Source organism: Sus scrofa, chromosome 5 (assembly GCF_000003025.6).
Source record: "Sus scrofa isolate TJ Tabasco breed Duroc chromosome 5, Sscrofa11.1, whole genome shotgun sequence".
Classification (NCBI taxonomy): domain Eukaryota; kingdom Metazoa; phylum Chordata; class Mammalia; order Artiodactyla; family Suidae; genus Sus; species Sus scrofa.
Window position 1 is genome coordinate 76,769,294 of NC_010447.5, and position 25,235 is coordinate 76,794,528.

The 25,235-nt window shown below is 35.4% G+C and overlaps 1 protein-coding gene across 1 annotated transcript in view; it reads left to right on the plus strand.

Moving 5' to 3' along the window:
* The window catches only part of ARID2 (AT-rich interaction domain 2), a 162,771-nt gene that overhangs the window by 131,909 nt on the left and 5,627 nt on the right, over positions 1-25,235 (plus strand). Inside the window, 5 exon segments of the mRNA XM_021092987.1 lie at positions 1,933-2,081; positions 18,432-18,570; positions 18,663-18,748; positions 21,478-21,601; positions 21,690-21,781. Of these exon segments, the coding sequence (XP_020948646.1) occupies positions 1,933-2,081; positions 18,432-18,570; positions 18,663-18,748; positions 21,478-21,601; positions 21,690-21,781 (590 nt within the window).

Here is a 25,235-nt window from a genome sequence, read left to right on the forward strand (position 1 = left end):
TGCTTACTTCTTCTTTAGAGTATATTTTCCTTTTTCTTTTAATTAGACCTTAAATGTCATAGTGTCTGGTTTCTTCATCATCCTATTTAGCCCCACCAGTTCCATTTTCTAAGTGGCTTTCAAAATGAGTAGCTGAATTGAACACAGTATTTCATTACTACTTAGTAAATAATTGATTTTGAGAAGAATAAATTATGACTACAAAAACTAATAGTTTAAATGTTTAAATTTTAGTCTTATCCTAAGGTTTTTAAAGCTTAATATTAAAAATAAAGTAAGCATTTAAGAACTTCAAATCCCAGAGTTCCCGTCATGGCACAGTGGAAATGAATCCGACTAGGAACCATGAGGTTGCAGGTTCGATCCTTGGCCTTGCTCAGTGGGTTAAGGATCCGGTGTTGCTGTGAGCTGTGGTGTAGGTCGCAGACCAGCTCAGATCCCGAGTTGCTGTGGCCCTGTGTAGGCCAGTGGCTACAGCTCTGATTAGACCCCTAGCCTGGGAACCTCCATATGCCGTGGCAAGTGGCCCTAGAAAAGGAAAAAAAAAAAAAAAAAAGAACTTCAAATCCCCAGCCTTACGTCAGAAAATATTTTCAATATAATCTAGAATTTTCAGCCATAATTCACTCCTGAAAAAGGAAGGCAAAGTTATAATTTCTTACTTTAACAAAAAGAATTAGTTTTGCCAAAAATAAATATTTTTAGATAATTTTACATCATAAAAGAAATCACAGAATTATTTCATAATCTTTGTGTAATTTTGCTTTTCTGGTCACACACTACTGGAGGGAGATGTACTGTAATATTAAAAATTAGTTCTTCCTCAGTAGAATAGAACAGGGGTAAAGAATATTCTTCAACAAGAGTGATCATTCCAGAAAACAAGATTTTCGAAGCCTACTTTTACATTTACATTTGAATTAGAGTTACGGCTAATGATTGGGCAATTCACAGTACACAATAATGTTAAGAGAGAGTAAGCTTTTACATCCTAAAAGAAATAGATTTTGCATCTCATGTAAAAACACCTAGTTTTTGTTTTGTTTTTTGTTTTATTTTGGTTTTTTGCCACACCCGAGGATATGGAAGTTCCCTGGCCAGGGATCAAGTCCAAGCTGCTACTGCAGCAACACTGAATCCTTAAAACCCACTGTGCCAGGCTAGGGATTGAAGGTGTGCCTTAGCAGCAACCCGAGCTGCCACAGAGACAATGCCAGATACTTAACCCGCTGTACCACAGAGAGAACTCCAAGACCCAGTTCTTGAAACATATTTAAGTAGGACTTTGAAAAGCATGCAGTACAATACTACCTATTTAAAAATTACTTTTATTGAAATAAATGTGTAATTTTGTAATATATGAGAAAACCTAAAAATAAACTCCTAAAAAAAAACTAAAAAAAAAACTAAAAATAAAACCTAAAAAAAATCTCCGATAGTCAAAATATGAGCCTTGGAATTTTACATTTGGTAACTTCTATAAGTACTTTAATTCTTTTTGTTTCAAATAATTGGCAGTTGATTTTTTTCTTGTGAAGAATATATGGAAGTAAATAAAATATATGTAAGAAAATCAAATATATGTAAGTATTTGTAACATGTTTATTTCTCATTTTAATCTATAGTTGTGTTTCTACCCAATTTTTTAATAAAAAATACCTTAATTTGAAATAATATGTGTTCTGTGACAATAACAACGTGATCTTGCCTCTGTGGTTCATATAAAATGAATTTGACTTCCCAAATATATTAATAAAATTAGTTATGTTTTTAAAGAATTTCTCAAAGATAATCATTAAAACCATAAATGTAAATTGTTTTGTGTTGGAAGTGTATAAACTATTAATGTAATCAAATTTAGAAGCCTATACTATAAGATATGAAAGTTTTTCAGTGTCATTTCACAAATTCTGTGGTTGTGCTTTTTCGTAGAACACTCCTATGACACCTTCACCAGCTGTCCAAGCGCAGAGCCAGCCTAGCAGTTCTCAGTCTTCTCCATTCAGTGCATCTAGTCAACATGGAGATCCAGTGAGAAAACCTGGACACAATTTCATGTGTCTGTGGCAGTCTTGTAAAAAGTAAATGGCAGTTTTATTTAACATACATAAATGCTCTTTATTCTGGAATGCTTTTATATTTAAATTTGCCATCTATAGTTGCATGAAATTTTTCTTTTGAAACTTTTATGATATAAACGTTGTATTTCAGTGTAAACTTCATATACAGATTTGTTCTAGGATTGTGGCTATCAGTGTAGCCTATCAGTGTATATTATTAATAGTATGCAGAATTTACTTGGGCGGTGTTATCAAACTTATAAATCTCAACCCTATACTGGGGTTGTGAAATCATTTTGGCAGGTATATCAGGAGGGTTTTGCTTGTTTTTCTTTTCAATGAAAAAGTAAAGAAAATACATCAGATTCCATTATATTGGTAAGGGTAAGTATTGTTTCCAGTTATATATGTGTGTAGTATATGTATATTATCTAGATCATAGTGTAAAATTGTCAAAAAGGTTCTTTAAAAAATAGTGCTTTAGGTTGGCTCTGATTCCTTCATTTATTTAATTCAACCGTTTTTTTTAAAAGGGTATCTTGCAAGTTAATTTGAAACTTTTTTCACTGATACCAGATTCTGTTCTTTTGTGTATGTGTGATTGTTTTTGTTTTCCCACGGCAAATACTAGCAGGTGGAGTAGGTAGTCACTTAACACTGTTGACTAAGACATTTGAGAATAGCTGCTGTAGATGAAGTGTTTGGAGTATTTTTTTCTTTTTTTTTTTCTTTTTTCTTTTTATGGCCACACCTGCAGCATATGGAAGTTCTTGGGCCAGGGGTAGAATCTGAGCCTACACCAGAGCCACAGCAACATAGGATCCGAGCCATGTCTGTGACCTACACCACAGTGTGTGGAAACACTGTATCCATAACCCACTAAGTGAGGCCAGGGATCCCACATCCTCATGGACACTGTGCTGGGGGTTCTTAACCCACTGAGCCAGGGAACCCCTGATTAGAGTATTTCAAGAAAAAAATTTGTCAGAAGAGTTAATGAACCTAATTCTGCAGCAGTTTCCTATCTTGCTAGTAAGATTAGGAGTATAGAGATTTTTTTTTTTAACTTTTATTGAAGTATAGTTGATTTACAATGTTGTGAATATTTCTCCTGTACAACACAGTAATTCATTTATACATATACACCTATCCATTCTTTTTCGGATTCTTTTCCTTATGGATTATCACATAATATTGGGTAGAGTTCCTGGTGCTGTACAGCAGGTCGCCCTTGACCATCCATTCCATGTACAGTAGTGTACATATGTCAGTCCCAAACCCCTAATCCAACCTTCCTCCATACCTGTCCCCTTTGGTCACCATAAGTTTGTTTTCAAAATCTGTGAGTCTGTTTCTGTTTTTAATTCCACATATAAATGATATCACATGAAGTTTCTCTTTGTCTGACTTACTTCACATAGTATGATAATCTCACAATCCATGTGGCTGCTAATGGCACTATTTCATTCTTTTTTATGGCTGAGTAATATTCTGTGGTAGAAATGTAACACAGCTTTATTCCACTGTTGATGGACTTTCTGCCCATTTTCCATGTCTTGGCTGTTGTAAGTAGTGTTGCAGTGAACATTGGATGCATGTTTCTCTTCAAATTATGGCTTTCTCCAGGCAGATGCCCAAAAGTGGGATTACAGGATCATTTGGTAGCTTTATTTTTAGTTTTTTAGGAAACCTCCATACTCTCCTCCATAGTAGTTGTACCAATTTACATTCCCACCAACAAAGTAGGAGGGTTCACTTTCCCCACACTCTCTTTAGCATTAATTGTTTGTAGACTTCTTAATGATGGCCATTCTTTTTTTACTTCTCTAATAATGAGCAATGCTGAGCATCTTTTCATGTGCTTTTTGGCCATCTGTATGTTGTCTTTGGAAAAATGCCTATTTAGATCTTCTGCCTATTTTTCTGATTTGAGTTTTTTGATGTTGAACTGCGTGAGTTGTTTGTATATTTTGGAAATTAATCTCTCGTTGATCCCTTCACTTGCAAAGATTTTCTCCCATTATGTGGATTTTCTTTTTGTTTTGTCTGTTTTCTTTTGCTGTGCCAAAACTTTTAAGTTTAACTCGGTGCCATTTGTTTAGCCTTGTTTTTATTTTCATTATTTTAGGAGGTGGATCCAAAAAGATACTGCTGTGATTTATGTCAAAGAGTGTTCTGCCTATGTTTTCCTCTAAGAGTTTTATAGTATTTGGCTGTAGATTTAGGTCTTTAATTCATTCTGAGTTTATTTTTGTGTTTGGTGTTAGAGAGTGTTCTAATTTCATTTTTTGACATCTAGCTGTCCAGTCTTCTCAGCACCACTTACAGAAGAGACTGTCCTTTCTCCATTGTGTATTGTTGCCTTCTTTTTCATAGATTAGTTGACAATAGGTGTGTGGGTTTATTCCTGGGCATCTGTACTGTCCCATTGATCTCTGTTTCTGCATTTTGTGCCAGTGCCATCCTATTTTAATGACTGTAGCTTTGTAGTATAGTCTGAAGTCAGGGAGCCTGATTCCTCCAGCTCCATTTTTCTTTCTCAGGATTGCTTTGTCTATTAAGGGTCTTTTGTGTTTCCATACAAATTTTTTAAGTTTTTGTTCTAGTTCTGTGAAAAATGCCATTGGTAATTTGACAAGGATTGCTTTGCACCTGTAGATTGCCTTGGGTAGTAGAGTCATTCTGACAATATTGATCTTCCAATCCAAGAACATGGTATATCTTTCCATCTGTTTGTGTCATCTTCAATTTCTTTCAACAGCATCTTATGGTTTTCAGAATACAGGTCTTTTGCTTCCTTAGGTAGCTTTATTCCTAGGTATTTTTTGATGTGTGGGATTGTTTCCTTGATTTCTCTTTCTGATCTTTCATTGTTAGTATAGAGAAATGCAAGAGATTTCTATGTGCTAAATTTGTATCCTGCACTTTTACTGAATTCATTGATGAGCTCTAGTAGTTTTCTGATGGCATCTTTAGGATTTTCTGAGTATAGTATCATGTCATCTGCAAACAACAAAAGTAAATTTCAGCACCCATTTATGACAAAAAACCCTCCAGAAAGTGATCATAGAGGGAACCTACCACAACGTAATAAAGGGTGTAAATGTCAAACCCACGGCTAATATCATACTTATTGGTGGAAAGCTGAAAGAATTTCTTCTAAGGTCAGGAACATGAAAAGGATGTGCACTCTTACCACTTTTATTCAGCATAGTTTTGGAAATCCTAGCCAGTGCAGTTAGAGAAGACAAAGAAATAGAAAGAATCCAAATAGAAAGGTATATAGCTCTTTTTATAATTGATTTGATTTGCTAGTGTTTTTCGTGATGATTTTTACATTTATGTTCATGAGAGATATTACTCTTTAGATTTTCTGTCTTTGTGTGGTTTCAGTACTAAGGTAATCTAGCCTCATGGAATGTATTAGGAAGTACTTGCTCTGCTTCCATTTTCTTGTAGGGCTTATACAAGATTGATACTATTTTTACCTTAAATGTTCGGTAGAATTCACCAGTGAAACGTCTTGGCCTAGTGCTCCACCCACACACATGCTGAATGATTATTGATTCATTCAATTTCTGTAATAATTACAGACATACTTAGATTATCTATTAATCCTTGTGTGAGTTTTTGCACATTGTGTTGTAGAGAACTGGTCTACTTCATCTAAGTTACCAAATTTGTGGTGTAGAATATCTGTGAGCTCAGTAACAGTAACCCCTCTTTCATTTCTGATATTAGTAATTTGTGTTTTCTCTCATTTTTTCCTTTGTTAAGCTGGCTAGAGGTTTATTTCTTTCATTGATCTTTTCAAGGAATCATCTGTTGGTTTTATTGATTTTTTTTTTTCTGTTGATTTCAGCCCTAACTTTTATTCTTTCTTTTCTTTTACATTATATTGCTCTTCTTTCTCTAGTTTCCTAAGGTGGAAGCTTAGATTATTAATTTTATTTTATTTTTTAATCTTATTTTTTTGGTCTTTTTTCCTTTTAAGGCCACACCCATGGCATATGGAGGTTCCCAGGCTAGGGGTCTAATTGGAGCTACAGCCGCTGGCCTACACCACAGCCATAGCGGCTTGGAATCCAAGCTGTGTCTGCAACCCACACCACAGCTCATGGCAACGCTGGATCCTGAACTCACTGAGGCCAGGGATCGAACCCACAACCCTGTGGTTCCCAGTCAGTTTCATTTCCACTGCACCACGATGGGAACTCCTTAGATTATTAATTTTAGAGCTTCTTTTCTAATACATACATTTAATGCTATAACTTTCTTTCTGTATACTGCGTTAGCTATATTCCACAAAATATTGATAAGGTGCATTTTCATTTAATTAGAAGTGTGTGGTTTGATCTCCAAATATTTTGGGATATTTCAGCTATCTATTTTTTGTTAGTGATTTCTAATTCAGTTCCATTGTGATCTAAAAGCATACTTTATATGATTTCTATTCACTTAAATTTGTTAAAGTGTGCTTTTGTCCTAGAATGTGGTCTATCTTGGTGAATGCTCATTTGAGCATGAGAAAGATGTATTTTCTGCTATTGTTGTATGAAACATTATATAAATATCAGTTAGATACAATCGATTGATGGTGCTGTTGGTTCAACTACATACTGATTTTCTGCCTGCTGGATCTGTCAGGTATTAATAGTAGGCTGACATCTCCGAGTTTAATGGTGGATTTCTCTATTTTTCGTGGCAGTTCTATCAGATTTTCCCTTGTGTTTTGATGCTTTGTGTTAAAATCATATACCTTAAGAATTGCATTTCACTGTGAAGAATTTACCTCATCATTATGTCTTGCTCTTAAGTCTGTGTTTTCTGAAGTAAATATAACCAACTTTGTTTTATTTGTGTGTTATGTCTTTCTCCTTCTCCTTGCTTTTAATCTGTGTCTTTACATTTAACCACACATTACTATTTATTTACTCTGCCTGTATCTTTGTCATGTTTTTTGTTTGTTTGTTTTTAAATTTTATGGTTGCACCTGTGGCATTTGGAATTTCCCAGGCCAGGGATTGAATCCTAGCTGCAGCTACAACAATGTTGGATCCCTTACCCCACCATGCCAGGCTAGAGATCAAACCCACACCTCCACAGTGACCCGAGCTTGCTGCAGTCAGATTCTTAAACCACTGTGTCACTGTGGGAACTTCAGTCTCTTTGTCTTTTGTGTGTTTAGATGATTCACATTTAAAGTAATTATTGATACAGTTGCATTAATATCTATCACAGTGATAAATTTTTTATATTTGTTTCACTGGTTTTTGTTTCTTCCTCTTTTCATGTTATCCTGCTATTTTTGGTTTTAACAGAGTACTTAATATGGTTCCATTTTCTCCTCTCTCTTAGCATATCAACTATACTTTTTTGAAAATTTTTTGTTCTCATATTTGAAATATGTATTCACAGGTACTCTAAGTCCATTTTCAAATACCAGTATACACTTAATGGATATTTTAGGTACTTTGTAATGGATATTCTTTCCTAGTGTCCCTTATGCCATTACTGTCATTCAGTTTCAATTATTCAAGTGCTATAATCACCAAGTACATTGTTGCTATTATTTTGAACAAACATTCATCTGTTAGATCAGCTAAGAGTAAGAATAATATTTTACCCCCATTTATTCCTTCTCTAACACCTTTTCTTTATATGGATGTGAGTTTATGAACTCTGTAGGGAACTTTCTCCTTATGGAACTTCTTATAACAATTCTTTTAGGCAGGTCTCTTGTGCAAATATACTGAGTTTTTGTTTGTTTGAGAAAAGTCTTTATTTCTCTTTCACTTTTGAAACATGATTTTGTGGACATAAGATTCTAGGCTGGTGAATGTTTTTCTTTCAACACTAAATATTTCATTCTAGGAGCTCCCGTCGTGGCGCAGTGGTTAATGAATCCGACTAGGAAACATGAGGTTGTGGGTTCAATCCCTGGCCTCGCTCAGTGGGTTAAGGATCCGGCGTTGCCATGAGCTGTGGTAAAGGTCGCAGACGCGGCTCGGATCCCGCGTTGCTGTGGCTCTGGTGTAGGCCAGTGGCTACAGCTCCAATTGGACCCCTAGCCTGGGAAGCTCCATATGCCTCGGGAGTGGCCCAAGAAGTGGCAAAAAGACAAAAAAAAAATTTCATTCTACCCTTTTTGCTTGCAGGGTTTCTCAAGAGACAACCAGTTTAATCTTATCCTTGTTATACCGTCAGTAAGGTATTTCTTTCAAGATTTTTTATCCTGGGTTTTTAGCATTTTTGTATATGATATTCCTAAGTGTAGGGTTGTGGGGTTTTTTTTGTTTATTTGTTTTTATGTTTCCTGTACTTGGTGAGTTTCCTAGACCTGTGGTTTAGTGTGTCATTAATCTGGGGAAATTCTCAGCTGTTCTTCAAATATGTTTTTTGTTTTTGTTTTTTCTCTCTCTTTACTTTCTTTCTGTTATTCCCAGTACACATATGTTGCAACCTTTAGTAATTGCCTCACAGTTCTTGGATATTCTGTTTCTTCTTTTTCATTCTTTTTTCTCTTTATGCTTCAGTTGGGAAGTTGCTTCTGACATATCTTCAAGCTCACCAGTTGTTTGTTTTGCCATGTTCAGTCTACTGATGACTTCATCAAAGGCATTCTTCATTGATGTTATTATTTTTTTTTATTTCTAGCATTTCATTTTGATTCTTTGCATCTCCATTTCTCTGCTTTCATTATTCATCTCTTCTGGCAGCTTCCACCTTTTTTTAGCACCTTATTAATAATAATTATTTTAAATTTCCAGGATGATAATTCCAAAATCTCTGACATGTCTGAGTCTGGTTCTGATACTTGCATTGTGTCTTCAGTCCTTGATTTTTTATTTTGTTTTGTTTTAACATTTAACATGCCTTGTAAATTTTTGTTGAAATCTGACATGGTTGAATCAGTTAATAGGAGCTAGGGTAAGTAGACCTTTAGTGTGAGGTATATGTTTATCAGGAAGGGGTTGTGCTGTGTTTAATGTTTACTGCTGTATTTGGGTTTCCTTTCTCCTTTTAAAATAGGATGTGTATTTACAGCTCTCTCAGTTGTAATCCAGAATTATTGTACTGGAGCACTGTTGATAGGCTGATAAGGTATTGGGGAGGGGGAAGCATTCTATAATCTCATGCTTAAATCTCATTTTTTTTAAAAAAAATGATTTCGGTCAAGGGTCTGCGTCTTTGAGAATTTTCTTTATTTTTCTCCCATTATGTGAGACAGGAGTCTGGACAGGCTCAAGTTAATCTAAGTCAGATAAGGCTCTGGTAAAGTAATTTTTCTGGAGGGCAGATCTTCATTAAGGAGAAAAGAACATTGTGGGCATGTTTTTAAATGGTTGCTTTCTTCCTCTCCCTGCTACAAATGCTAGGCCGCTTTTCTCCAGTCTTTATAATGAGAACCTGGTAGTGTTCCTGGAAGTAAAACTCACAATAGTGTGGGCTTTACCCAGAGACTGACCTTTTAGGAATTTTTAGTTTGCAACTTAATCCATACTGGACCTCCATCAATTCATCAGTTACTGCTTCAGTATTCCTACCAGTATTCAACTGTCTATCTGGTTTTCAAGAAGGCAGTTTGCCTGTGACCTCAGTTCCCTGATGATTTTAAGAAGAGTTAGTTTTCATTTTGTTCAGCTTTCTTCTTGTTCTGAGAATGGGAGTGACAACTTCCAAGCTCTTTAAACTGGAAGATCTTTATTCTTAATTCTTATTTATGTATTGTCAGCATAATGTTAACTGTTAGTTTATAAATGGATTTCCTAGAGTGAGAATCTAGCCTGTAGTTTATTAATAAACTTTAATCTTTGAAACTGTACAAAATAAGAATTATGTACCAATGTTAATCTCAAACCTAGAATACTTTCAGAATTTGCCAGCATTTTAAAAAAGGTGAAAATTATAGCATCATAGATCTTATTTATAAAAGTATATGCCTCAGTTTTTACCTAGTAATAAATTTATACATATTATCCAAGTAAACAGTTGTGTAGTATAATAGGGAAAAAGTCAGGTCTTTATTGGTTAGACATATCTGGTTTCAAATCCCAGCTCTTGCCACATAGTTCTATGGCTATAGAAAACTATAGGAAGTTTGAAAGCTTGTTTCCTCAGCAGTAAAATAGGGGTAGTTTGGCATTCCTCAGAGAGCTGTCATAGAAATGCAATCAAATTATGTTTGTGAATATGCCAGATACATATTCAAGTATCCAAAATCTCCAAGGAATTGAAGTGAAAATCCAGTCTTAAATTCATTTGTTTATTCTATCTTAGTTCATTAAAAACACATGAATACCCACTTCACTGCTCTTTTTTATCTTCAAATTTATGTTTAGTTTAATTGTAATATTTTGTAATGACTCAACTGTACAGATCTACTTCCATACTACTTTTTTAATGTATTGTTTTAGCCTATATTCAGATTTTAGTGGCAGGTTCATATTCTTAAAGTATATTTAAAGAAGATACCTGAAAATATGTTTTCTGTTTTGGTATGTAAAGTATGTGACTGCATCATAGAACAGTAGGTTAGTAAGAGTTGGTATTGGAGGATCAAAGAATAAATACGGAAATCCTTTCTTCTATTAGATATCAGTAATATTAATACTTTATTATAATATTATTGATATTATTAGAGGAAAGGAGGCAGAACCAAAGATAGTTGGTTTTGGCTTACCTGCATCAGAACCGCCTTTCTCTGTTTGAGATAATGTCCTGTAATTTGAGTGTTATTGGGAACAGAACATCTCTCTGTCTCCAAAACACAAAAAAAGAAGGCCAAGCACTTTCTTCTTTCTTCATTGCCTTTGGCAGCTAAGCCAGCCAGTCATTCGTTCCTGTCTATGGCTTTGAATTTGGACTGACTGGGGCAAAGAAGCTGAGAGTAGAGAATTCATTCCTGTAGCAACAGCAACATTTAGTTTCCAAAAACACAAGTACTGATTTTGGGCTGTCCAGTTTGCATTTGTATTCTTTAGTCATATATTAAAGAAATAAGTTATTATTTTTGGCCACACCATGGCATATAGAAGTTCCTGGGCCAGGGATTAAATCCAAGCCGCATGTGCAACCTACGCACAGCTGTGGCAACGCAGGATCTTTAACCACTGCAATGCCACAGAGCTGAGCCAGATCATTAACCCACTACTACATCACAGCGGAAACTCCCTCATTTCTTTTAATAGTGAAGTTAGTTGTCTTCCTTTTTTTTTTTAACGTTTGAAACTTTACAGATGGATATAATAAATTGGGTATAGTCTCCCAGCAAATTGTTAGTCTGGGCTTTTTCCCCTCAATTTTTAGCTTTTTATTAAATCTTTGAATGCAAAATAATATATACCTTCAGTATTTCTTTTGCCATAGAATATTACCTATGTAAAACAATTAGATGTCCAAGGTTGAAATAAAAGTTAATTGTACTACAACTAATAATATAGCTTTTTTTTAAACTAAAATATATTTGCAGTGTAGAGTTTTTGATATATACTATTAACATTTAAATGCACATCTTGCTTTTAAACTAAAATTTTCCTGCAAAATATATATCCCATGTGTTTTAAGTCAGATTAAAAATTTTTGCAGGGGAGTTCCCGTCGTGGCGCAGTGGTTAACGAATCCAACTAGGAACCATGAGGTTGCGGGTTCGGTCCCTGCCCTTGCTCAGTGGGTTAACGATCCGGCGTTGCCGTGAGCTGTGGTGTAGGTTGCAGACGTGGCTCGGATCCTGCGTTGCTGTGGCTCTGGCGTAGGCCGGTGGCTACAGCTCCGATTCAACCCCTAGCCTGGGAACCTCCATATGCCGCGGGAGCGGCCCAAGAAATAGCAACAACAACAACAACAAAAAGACAAAAAGACAAAAAAAAAAAAAAATTTTTGCAGGGAGTTCCCGTCGTGGCTCAGTGGTTAATGAACCCAGCTAACATCCATGAGGATATGGGTTCCATCCCTGGCTTCGCTCAATGGGTTAAGAATCTGGTGTTGCCATGAGCTGTGGTGCAGGCCAGCAGCTGCAGTTCCAATTTGACCACTAGCCTGGGAACCTCCATATGCCATAGGTGTGGCCCTAAAGAGACAAAAATAAATAAATAAATAAATTTTTTTTGTAGCAGGCGGGTTATTAAGAAGGATATGGACTACTTTTTGGGGCATTAAAGGAAAAATAGCTTGCCAAGAACTTGAGCAATTAAGAAGACTCTAAATGAAACTATGTGAACTGAAATGCTATTTTCAGCCCTTTTACTTATGTTTTAAAGACAAAGGAAAAAACTTTATAGCTACAGATGTTTGTTTTCAAATTCTTCTTTTGTATATAGTGATTATTAAAGTATCATAATATGTATTACTAACATATAATCTTTGGCATAGATTATAGGCTTTTTATAATAATAAAATCTTAAAGTCATAGAAAAAGTGTGCTTTATTTACTTCACTTATGTTTTCATAATGCCTAAGAAAGTGTTTGATGGTAGAAAAAGTGATACTAATCATAATATAAATTACACAAAAAAGTAATGGGGTTTAGCTTTTCAAAGTTTTGGTAGAAAGTGTTTTAACGTTAAGTGTTGAGTTGGAATCAGCAAACTTGCACCTAGTAGCCTTATGTAAATAATTTATTTAGTTGAACCAAACAGCTTTTTACTACAATGAAAGAAAAAAGAATTTGGCTGAAAGTGATTTCAATGAAAGAATAAAATCTAATCCTGACCTTTAGTACAATACAATGAGCAGGTAACTAGCCATTATAAATTGTATTGATGACATAATTGAAAATAATATATATCTTTGGAAGATGGCCAGTGACTGAGGAAAATGTCAGATACAGTTACTGTAATAAATGTATTCGGTATTAATAAAATTTTGTATCACCTTGGCAGATATTATAAATATAGTTGCTATCTTTTGTGAAAGTAACAGGATCAGAGAAAAAAAATGTTCCTTTTGTTTTTCAGTTGAGTAGCATATATGCTGTTATACTTAAGTATACAATTCAGTAGAAAGAAAAAGATGGAAGATGCAAAAGAAGGGATAGTTTATGAAGTATATAAATGAAGGCGTTAACCCTGGAATTAATGACTACTTTTGGTTAATATCCAAGGGAAGGAAAGGATGAATAATAACAGAAGATTTAACGTAGAGAAAAAGGAAGTTAAAGAAGCTCTGATGGAGTATACTTAAGTTCTTTCAGAAATAAGCCTTTTTTCCCCAGAGATATAAAAGTCCCTAAATTCATAAAGTCACACTAATACAAGTCAAGACAAGCTCTAAAAAATTAAGATTGAGGTTTGGTGAGGTTTAACAGCATTCTCCACCGAAACTGCTCCAAATCTTTCCCCAAGCAGAAATTAATGAGTTATGAATTACAGTAGGAGTCAATTTGATAATTGGAAGCATTAACTCGGAGGTGGACTAAACTTTATTGAGCAAGACTTGGCAACTTTGGAACAGCTGTGGAAAAGATCTCAGGGCAGACGATTAGTAAGATGGGCAAGATTAAAAAAAAGAGGTTACTAGTGCCACAACGACTACTACTACTAATAATGATAATGATGATAATAGCTCTCATTTATTGTCAGTGTACTATTTACCAAATAATTTTACACGTCACCACATTTAAGCCCCACAACCATCCTGAACGCTAGGTTACCTGTAAGTAAAATGAATTTCAGAGAAAAGTTACCTGCTTCGTGCTTTCAACTGTGGTTGTGCACATCCAAGCGTGTATGTGGAGGGGGCCACGGGCATCATTCACATTGTACGTGCCAGAAATTGTATTTTTAATAACTGTTGTTATTAAATGTCTATTTTAAAACTGTTTAATAACTTTTTCAGCAGATTGAAGTAAAGAATCTTAAGGACATTCTTTTAATTTGTACAAAAGCACCATATAGCCATAGTATACAAAACAGTGTATAAAATTGTTTTAGTAAGAGACCCAGTTTTAGATTTACAGACATAGAAAGCAAATGTATGGTTATCAAAGGGAAAAAGGGGCTGGAGAAGGATAAATAGTTTGGGGTTAGCAGATACAGTCTACTTATATAAAATAGATAAACAATAAGGTCCTACTGTATTCAATATCCTGTAATAAACCATAGTGGGAAAGAATGTGGAAAAATGCATGTATATATGTATAACTGAATCATGTTGCTGTACACCAAAAACTAATGCAAGATTTTAAATTAGCTATACTTGAATTAGGGGGAAAAAAAGATCCAGTTTAATTTAAAAATGTGTATGCACAGAGAAGACTTAAAGGAAATATACTAAAATGTTAGCAGTCTGGGTAATCGAGTCAGGGAATTTTGGTTTTCATTTTCTTGCTCTTTTGAATTTTTCTGATTTATTTAAATGAAGATGTTTATTTTGGGGCACCCCTGGGATAGATTGTTGATGGAAAGGTAGTAGTAAGGAAAGTGGTTCTAGACATGCTAGTAAGCAGTAGTGGCATACCACTTCCTGTCTTACCCTTCTCCCATCCCAGAGAAATCCATAGTATTTTGAAAACTCACTATTTTGCATTGAAATTACATTTAAGCATTTAGATCCAGATATTCCATTTAATGGATTTGTAAACCTTAACTTCTTTCCATCCTCATGTGATCGTTGCAGCCAGCTTCATCATTATTCTAGAACCTCACCTTGCACCATAGTCAGTCAAAGACTGGTCTGTATGACTTGAATAGTTGGATGAATAGAGAGAAATAGACTCGGTGGGTAGGGGAAAGGTAGTAGGTATGAGGGAAAGAATAGATTCTGTGTTGGGCAGGTAAAATGAGCACTTAAAAATTCCTGTTGTCTTAAAACCACACACACACACAGTTGTGTAGATTTAGTCATTCAAATCGATATAAAGAAGCAGTAGTTCTATCCTTTTTTCTTTAACTAGTAAATTCTTCAGTTTTGTATATGATAAACTTGATTCATTTAATGTATTGCAGAACAGTTTAAAAATAGATATCATTTTAACTACTAGTAAGTAGAACATTGGATTTTGGTGTGTGTGTGTGTGTGTATACAGAGTTTCACCTTTCAATTAGTGAATTAACAGTATTTAGGTAAGATCTTAAAAGTACAGTTAGAAATATATTCATATGACAATTATTAGAGCTCTAGTTATATTTATTTCATATTAATGAAAACATTGTGAGTTCTGAAAAGTAAAAGAAATTCCAAAACTAAAAAATACTTACTGATTTTAGTTTCACAGTAAATTTAAAAAATTACCGGAGTTCCTGCTGTGATGCAATGCAGTTGGCGGTGTCTTGGGAGTGCTGGAACACAGATTCAATCACTGGCCCAGTGCAGTGGGTTAAGGATCCCGCATTGCCACCCTTGTGACTTAGGTCCTCAGCTTGGATCTGATCTCTGGCCCGGGAACTCCATATGCTGCCGGGTAGCCAAAAACGAAAGAAAAAAAAATTACACCCCATGAGTTATTTTAAAATTAGAATTTTGTATCTTTTGGCTTCCTTCACCCATTTCACAACCCACCCCCGACTCCCGCCCCAGGCTCGCAACCCTCTGCTCCTGGCAACCACCAAGCTCTTCTCTTTACTTATGAACTTGGTGAGGAGAGGGTTGTTTTGCTTGTCTTTTTTCCAACCTCCACGTATTAAGTGAGATCATAGAGTATTTGTCTTTCTCTGTCTGACATATTTCACTTAGCATGATTCTCTTGAGGTCCATTGAAGATGGCAAGATTTTATTCTTTTTTATGGGCAGTATTCCTCTGTGTGTGTTTGTGTGTGTGTGTGTATACATACATGTGTACATGGACCACATTTTCGTTTTATATTTGTTGATGGACACATAGGTTGTTCCTGTATAGTGGCTGCAGTGAACATGGGGGTGCACTTATATTTTCAAGTTAGTGTTTTCATTTATTCAAATAAATATCCAAAAGGGGAATTGCTGGATCATACGGTAGTTCTATTTTTAATATTTTGGAAAACTGTTCTCCACAGTGGCCACACCAGTTTACATTCCCACCAGTAGTGTACAAGAGCAGGGGTTTCCTTTTCTCCATATCCTCAAAAATGCTTGTAATTTTCTTCATTTTTGATTTGAGTCATTCTAATAGCTGTGGGGTGATACCTCATTGTGAGTTTTGTTGTTGTTGTTGTTTTGTTTGTTTTTGTCTTTTATTTTTTGTTTGTTAGGCGGGGGCCGCACCTGTGGAATTTGGAAGTTCTTAGGCTAGGAATTAAACCCGCGCCACAGTAAGACCGAAGCTGCTGCAGTGATAGTGCCAGATCCTTAACCCACTGCACTACAAAAGAACTCATTGTGATTTTTTTTTTTTAATCATTGTGATTTTGATTTGTGATGTTGAGTACCTTTTCATGTACCTGTTAACCATCTGTATGTCTTCTTTAGAAAAATACCTATTTGGAACCTCTACCTATTTTTTTTTTTAATTTTTGAGTTTTTGCTACTGAGTTGTATGAGTTCTTTATATATTTTAGATATTAATCCTTTGTCACGTATATGATTTGCAAATTTTTTCTCCTGTTCAATATATTCATGATTGCAAGTATTTTCTCCAGTTGTCTTTTCATTGTGTCGATTGTTTCCTTTGCTGTGCTAAAAGCTTTTTAGTTTGATGTGGTCCCATTTGTTTCTTTTGCTTTTTTACTTTTGTTTATTGTTGCATTGCCTTTGGTGTCAAATCTACAAAATCATCCACCAATGTCTATGTCAAGGAGCTTACCACCTCTGTCGTCTTCTAGAACTTTTGTGGTTTCAGGTCTTACATTCCAGTCTTTAAACCATTTTGAGTTAAATTTTTTCTATGGCATAAAATAGTGGTTGAGTTTCATTCTTTTGCATATGGCTATCCAGTTTTCTCAACACCATTTATTAAAGACACTATTTTTTGTTGTTGTTGTGTATTTTTGACTCCTTTGTCATAAAAGGAGTAAAATTGGCTATATATGCATGGGTTTATTTCTGGGTGCTCTTCTGTTTCATTGATATATGTGTCTGTTCTTATACCAATACCATACCATTTTGATTACTATAGCTTTATGATATGGTGTGAAATTAGGGCAAATGATGCTTCAACTTTTCATCTTTCTCAGGATTGCTTTGGCTCTTTGAGGTATTTTGTGTTTCCATACAAATTTTAGAATTGTTTGTTCTATTTCTATGAAAAATGCACTTGAAATTTTGATAGGGATTACATAGAATCTGTAGATTGCTTTTGGTAGTATGGGCACTTTAACCATGTTAATACTTCAAATCCATCAGCGTCTCACAATAAGCTTTTGGTAAGTATTGATATAGATTAATATAAATGGTATAAAATATGTCATTTACAATGATTTTTGATTTTCTTTTATAATTCAGTATTCAATTCTTTTGATTAAAATGTATTTTAGGAAGTTCTCTTGTGGAATAGCAGCATTGCCAAAGCTGTGGTGAGGGTTCAGTCCCTGGCCCAGGAACTTCCACATGCCACAAGTACAGCCAAAAAATATATATTTTAAATGCTTATCATTTCCTGAAGGAATATTGATTTGAAGTATTATGTATATGTGCTCACATCAAAAACTGGCTCAAATATAGACATATTTATCTGACATCCCTAAAAAATTAAATCCTAAGAGAACCCTTGCATAAACTTTAAAGATATTGATTTTACAAATATTTTAGTTACTAAGTAGTAATTGAAGTCTTTTAATGTATTCTTTGCCATCTGGATTTCAGTATTCTCTATTATTGGCATGTATTCTAATTAATACAGGGGAATAGTATCTGATTTTCTTCAGGTTTGACATCTGTATTATTAAGCTGCAGGGTCTATGTGTGAGGAGGGTGTGATGTTGGAGAAATGAGAGATGGTGACTTGTTAAACATGGGTGGATATACAAAATGTGAATTTAACTAAAAAGCTAGACTCCCCCAAATTTGTAGTGTTTAGGTTATTAGATCAATATGGTAATTTATTATATATAATATGAAATCTAGTAAATGCTTAATTAAGCAGCTTCTAAAAGTATAATAGGGTGTAGTATTTGTTTATAAAATAATGTTCTGTTGTGTTTTAATACGAAATTTCATTTACTTTCAAGAGATTTTTAGCTGACCTTCATTGAAGGTAGAGAATCGAGAATGAAGCAATAAACTTAAATTACCAGAAGTGTTCAGGACAGTTGATTTTTTGACTTGGAAAATAAACAAATTTTTAAAACGTTCTTTGGGTTTTTTTAATGTTCTTTGAAATGAAATGAACTTGGGATTTTTTTGTACTATTTTGTGTAATATTTCTGTATATTATCTGGAGCTTTTGTGTTAGAGCAGGTTTTCTATTTTAAAGAATATATTTAAGTTTCAGAAAATTTCTACTGCTTTTATCTTTTGTAGGTGGTTTCAGACCCCTTCGCAGGTGTTCTACCATGCAGCAACTGAACATGGAGGCAAAGACGTATATCCGGGGCAGTGTCTTTGGGAAGGTTGTGAGCCTTTTCAGCGACAGAGGTTTTCTTTCATTACTCACTTACAGGTACACTTTCTTAAATACTGTTTGGTCAGTAACTCATTTGGTTGCATTAAAGATCTTAATGCATATGTTTTTTATTTCCTCTTCTCAAAAAGGATAAGCACTGTTCAAAAGATGCCCTGCTTGCAGGATTAAAACAAGATGAACCAGGACAAGCAGGAAGTCAAAAACCTTCTACCAAGTAAGAAATATGAGTTTACTTCCTGTTGTTCATTTAAAAAAAGACAAGTCAGGAAACTAGGCAAAACATAAGTAGCAGTGAAAGGCAACTTAGCACATGGGGAGATGGGAAACCTGGGTTCTAGTCCATGTCTGCCATTAACCAGCTCTGTATGTGACCCTGTTCAAGTTGCTTAAGTTGCTTAGACATCACTTTTCATATTGGCTGAACCCCGTGGTCTGTAAGTACCTTATAGGTCTGACATTTTGGTACTACTTCATAGACAAGTCATTGGAAGTAAAGACAGATGATGTATGAGAAATGCTTTGTAAACTGGAAATAAATATATGGTTCTTTGTCCTTTTGGAGAGTAATTGAAAACCTATTTGATAATAGCAAAGAGATTCATTCTTACAACTATTCCTCTGAGGGGAGGCCAAGGTGGCATTGGAGGTTTCTGTATAAGAGTATGTGTGTCACATATAACCATATGGTTTTGGTTATTCATTTACCTGTTATCTCATGAACACAGGCTTGTAATGCATGTAGGCAAGTTCTGACTTGGCTGTAGATTCCCGTTAAGGTCCTTCTTAGATTTACATAGTATCAAGTATTCTCTTTCTCACTGAGACCTTTAGTTGTAAATTCTGTAACCCAAATAACACAGTCAGCCCTCTTTGTGTTCAGGTTCAGCATCCAAAGATTCAAACAACCAGGGATCAAAAATACTTGAAAAAAAATTCAGGAAGTTCCAAATAGCAAAACTTGAATTTGCCATGTAGTGGCAACTATTTACCTAGCACTTACATTGTATTAGATATATAAGTAATTTAGAGATGTTTTAAAGCACACGGGAAGATGTGTGTATCTCTTAAGATGTGTGCTTATCTCTCTGTGCAAATACAGTCATCCCATGGGATTGGGTCCTGGAACCAGTACTCTGTAGATACCAAGGGTCAACTGTATTTTTAATTCTCATAATGTGAAAATAAATTTGTCACCATTTATTGAGGTGCTGCCATGTACTGGACTTTATGCCAGACATAGGGAATTCATACAGTCTGTAACTTCACAGAGTTGAAATTCTAGATGGAGAACTAGAAGTATGGGAACCCAGAAGCTGTTTATTCATTCCATTATTATTTACTTTTTTCTCACCATTACTGTTCATTCCATATGCTAGCCACCAAGGTGTGGTATAAGGATTGCATTACCAAGCTCTGTCTTGCTATTTTCAAATATCTGTAGATCCAATGAGAAGTATGAGTAATTCTTGTTGTATGATTAGTAAGTAATAAAATGAAGATATGCACAAGCACTTGAAAGCCCACCTCCACCAATCTAGGAGACTAAAGAAGTCTTTCTGCTAGGAAGCGTATCCAAATTGAGACACAAAGAATGAGTAGCAAGTAGCTGAGGCCATAAGCCATAATCATGAGTTAGGATTTTACTCTAAAGGCAGTGAAAGTCATTTTTCTGCCAAATATCTTTTACTGTAATTTTCACTGTATGATTGACCCTTGAACAACACAGTCATGTATGAACTAAGAGGGTCTACTTACATACAAATTTTTGTCATAGTAAATACTACAGTTCTACACCATCCGTGGTTGGTTGAATCAGCAAATACAGAACTGTGAATATGGAGAGCCAACTATAAAGTTATATGTGGATTTTCAACTGCAGGGAGGGGTGGGTATCCCGACCCCTGTGTTATACAATGGTCAGCTATATTAAATTTGTATGCATTATATAGCTTGTAAGAGTATGTTGCCATGTGTTTCATTTTGCTCAAATTTGGAAGAAATTATATTTGGCATATCAGTTATAATCATAAAATCTAATAATAGTTTTTATCTGTAACCAAGTGTGTATATATACTTATCTGTAGATGTCTATATATAAAAACTGGTTTACAATTTAAAGATTGCCTTTATGTTAACTTATTTTATGTTCAGAATTAGTTTACTTATGTAAAAAGGTGCCAGAAATACCCTGTTTTACAGATGAGAAACCTGAAGCACAAAGGGGCAGAGTGAACTATTCAAAGTCAAGCAGCTAGTGACAGTTTCCTCATAACTAGCCCTGCTCACTTCACTGTTGCCTTACCAGAGTATAGCAGATCCTGATGTAATTTTTCTGCTTAGCAAAGGAAACCTAGAGTAGTCTGGATCTGATTTTATATAAAATCTATCTCTGCAGTCCTCTATTGTCGTTCCAAAAAGACGGTAGAGCTCTAGTGAAAGAATTGATTGAAGTTAGCAATTAATAATGAAAAATAAAATTATGTAACAAAGCGATAGTTTTGTTGGCATAATTTCCTATTATCGTATTAGGTTATCTTTTCTTCGTAGATAATGTTATTTTACTATCAGGTACCATTAGCAAAAAAAATTTGCCGCTCAAATTGTAGACATCTTTACATTTTAACATGTTTACATTGCATTAAAAAATGTGAACTCCACAACCTTGATACTATGTTGTATTTATAGATGGGCTATACTGGAACATCTGTTGCTTACTTTAAGTTGATAGATTGGAAAATAAAAGGCTTGAAACTTCTTGATATCAAGAGCCCCTTGGCCTAGGCTGACAGTAGCGTAAACACTAAAGCTGGGCCTTGGGACCTTTCGCTTACCTCGCACCCAGAATTTCAGTGACCCCCCTCAAGAGTGAGCAGGTTGGACAGTTATTGTCAGTCTATCTGCAGCATTACTTAACGGATCACTTTCTCTCCCTGATCAATTTAGGCAGCCAGCTGTAGGGGGCACAAGCTCAACTCCTAGGGCACAGAAGGCCATTGTGAATCACCCCAGTGCTGCCCTTATGGCTCTTAGGAGAGGATCAAGAAACCTTGTCTTCCGAGATTTTACAGTAAGTAAGCCTTGAAAACCTTATCTGTACAGGTGTGAACACTGATGATTTAGATCTTTATTCTTTTTCTTTTCTTTTCCTTTTTAAGGATGAAAAAGAGGGACCAATAACTAAACACATCCGACTAACAGCTGCCTTAATATTAAAAAATATTGGTAAATATTCAGAATGTGGTCGCAGGTGAGTAATCTCTTTTCTGCAGTATGTTTGAATTTAGATGACTTCTTACCTATAAGTTAATAAGGTTGGATATCTGCATTTTATTCAGTGTTCTTCTAGTATTTGCTTCCATGTTTCTAAATAATATGTTTATGTTAGTTACTATTTCCTAATTTACCTATTTTACACATTTCCCATTGACTCTCTTTCTAAAGAATTAAATAGTGTTACAACCTCTCCTCTTCATGCTTTTCCTTTCCTCGTAATATTGTTACTTTGGTTGAATCTTAAATCACATATTTGGTGAACCAGGTACATTTTTCTTTGTTTTTCTGGGTTTAATGATTGTCTTGTTTTTTGATTAGCTTTTTCTGGGTCTAAATGCCAATTTTTCCAGATAGTTCAATCAGTGTCTTTCACTTTTTTTTTTTTTTTTTTTTTTTTTTTGCTTTTTAAGGCTGCACCCTCGGCATATGGAGGTTCCCAGGCTAGGGGTTGAATCAGAGCTGTAGCTGCCAGCCTATGCTACAGCCACAGCAATGCAGGATCCAAGGTGCATCTGAGACCTACACGACAGCTCACAGCAATGCCAGATCCTTAACCTGAGTGAGGCCAGGGATCGAACCCACAACCTCATGGTTCCTAGTCAGATTGATTTCCGTTGCGCCACAATGGGAACTCCTCAATCAATGTCTTTCAAGTGTAGTATAATCTGCCTAAAAAGTTAAACAGGGAATTCCCGTCGTGGCGCAGTGGTTAATGAATCCGACCAGGAACCATGAGGTTGCGGGTTCGATCCCCGCCCTTGCTCAGTGGGTTAAGGATCCGGCGTTGCCGTGAGCTGTGGTGTAGGTCGCAGACACGGCTCGGATCCCGTGTTGCTGTGGCTCTGGTGTAGGCCAGTGGCTACAGCTCCGATTGGACCCCTAGCCTGGGAATCTCCATATGCCGCGGGAGTGGCCCAAGAAATGGCAAAAAGACAAAAAAAAGTTAAACGCAGTTGTAAACCTTTATCAGTTCTACATTTTTTTTTCCCCTTGCACTGTCCTTGGCAGTCTAGACAGCTTGCATCCTAGGCCTGGTACACACCCTGTGTTAATTTCTCCTATGTTGAAACTTTTTTTCTTGAATTGCACTTATTTCTTTTACTTGATTTATTCTCTCATTGTGATAAGCTCTCTCTTGCAATAATTTCAAGACCTTATATGTCTGAAAATGTTTTTTAGTCTACCCTTATTCTTGATAGTTTGGCTAGATACAGAATTATAGATTGAAAAATCACTTTGCTTAGCATGCAGCTTTGCCATTAAGAAGTCAGTCCAGTGACATTCTGGTTCCCATTCCTTTGTATGGGATCTATTTTCCCCCTTCTGGAAGCTCTTAGGTCTTTTTTGCTATAAATATTTCTGATATTCTGAAATGTCATGATGATGCGTGGTATTTTGTTGTTGTCATTGAAGTGGGCATTTCATTTCAGTGGATCCTTTCAAGCAGGGGGTTCATGTCCCTCAGTAATGGGACATATGTCTCAAATGTTTCTTTTTATAATTCTCTGATATCCATTGTCTCTGTTCCCACTTCTTGGACTGTTTTTGTGGATGCTAGATCTTTGTAGATTGATCCTCCAATTTTCTGTCCTTTCTTAGCTTTCATTTTTGTCTGTTTAATCTATTTCTGGAAATTTCCTTGACTTTATCATCACATCTATTGAACTTTTGTTTTTACTTCAGCTATTGTGCTTTAAAATCTAAGAGCTCTTTTTGAGTGGCCAGTTGTTGCTGTTTTATAATGTCTTGTTCATATGTTGAATACAGAGCTTTCTCATCTCTCTCTGAGGATATGAATGCCAGTAGTTTGAAGTTTCCTCTGCTCCCAATATATTTGGACTGTTTATTTGAAATTCCTAAAATGTCTGAGGATTTTTGGCTACATTTTGTATTTTAAGAATGATATCACAAGTTCCCATTGTGGCTCAGCAGAAATGAATCTGACTAGCATCCAAGAGGTTGCAGGTTTGATCCCTGGCCTCGCTCAGTGGGTTAAGGATCTGGTGTTGCTGTGGGCTGTGGCGTAGGTCACAGACTCAGCCTCGGATCCCTTGTTGCTGTTGCTGCAGCTCAAATTCATCCCCTAACCTGGCAACCTCCATGTACCACAGGTATGGCCCTAAAAAGACAAAAGTCAAAAAAAAAAAAAAAAAAAAGATATCCTTGCCAGACAGTTGGAAGTTCTAGGTGCATGGCCCCCACTTGTCACTGGTGATCACTATTTTAGGGTGACCACTGATGAACAAGTCTGTTTATTGGAAACCTTTCAAATATCAGTCTCTGTAGAGACTGTTTCTGCAGGGAAGCATCTCTGATTTCCTTGCCTTTGGAGGTGGGTGATTTGAAGGAGAGTCTTGAGGGCCTGCATTCTGCAGACAGAATGGGGAAGGGGGCCAGAAGGATCTCGCTGTGTCCGAGTATGTTCACTTTCACCCCGTCCCACTTTTTTTCCAATTGATCCCTCACCCCTAACCTTCACGTATGTATGCTATGTCTTTGCATGTCCTAAACCTTTCTGGTTCAGTTTCTCCGGGATGTAATTTTTTTAAAATTCACTTTGGGAGGGAAAGGAGATAAACTGGTGTTCAAACTGCTATATTTTCTTAGAAGCTGATTCATATCTTAAATTGTTTTTACTACTTAGAAACTATTTACCATTATCTATTTTTTTTCATTTTTTAAAGTTTTATTGAAATATAGTTGATTTAGTGTTGTGATCTCATTATTTTAAGTGCATTAAAGTGACAGTGTTTATTTATACTTTCTTAAATCAGAAGACAAAGGAACTTTTGAAATTTGAAACTGAAAGAATATCATTTTATGCAACAAAGAAGGCATATTTCATTTTTTATCTAGTGAGTGCTTATTTCACTTTTAAACTTCCCAAAGTAAAAGATATTAATTTATATCAAAAAATGAAATTGTTACTTTAAAATCATTCTGGTGATTTAAATGTAGTTTCTAGTTGTTTTTTTTTTTTTCCGTTTTTTGACCACACCGATGGCATGTAGACGCCACAGCAGCAACCCAAGCCGCTGCAGTGACAGTGCCAGATCCTTAACCTCGTTGCCACAAAGGAACTCTGAAAGAATACTTTTTAATGTGTGACTGTTTATCAGGTTGGAAATATGATGTTATTTAAGTTTTTGAAACTAATGGCTTTTTTATTTATCAAGATGTTCATTGATTATAGAGGGGAAATAATTTGATCCTACTTATTAGTAAGTTATTTTTAAATCAAGTTTTTTATGAACATTTTTTCTTTTCCAGAAAAAAAAAAAAATGGTAGAAATCTTAGTTCATTTTAAAGTTTGTTATATAGGAGTTCCCATCATGTCACAACGGAAATGAATCCAACTAGGAACCATGAGGTTTCGGGTTCAATCCCTGGCCTTGCTCACTGGGTTGGGGATCTGGCATTGCTGTGG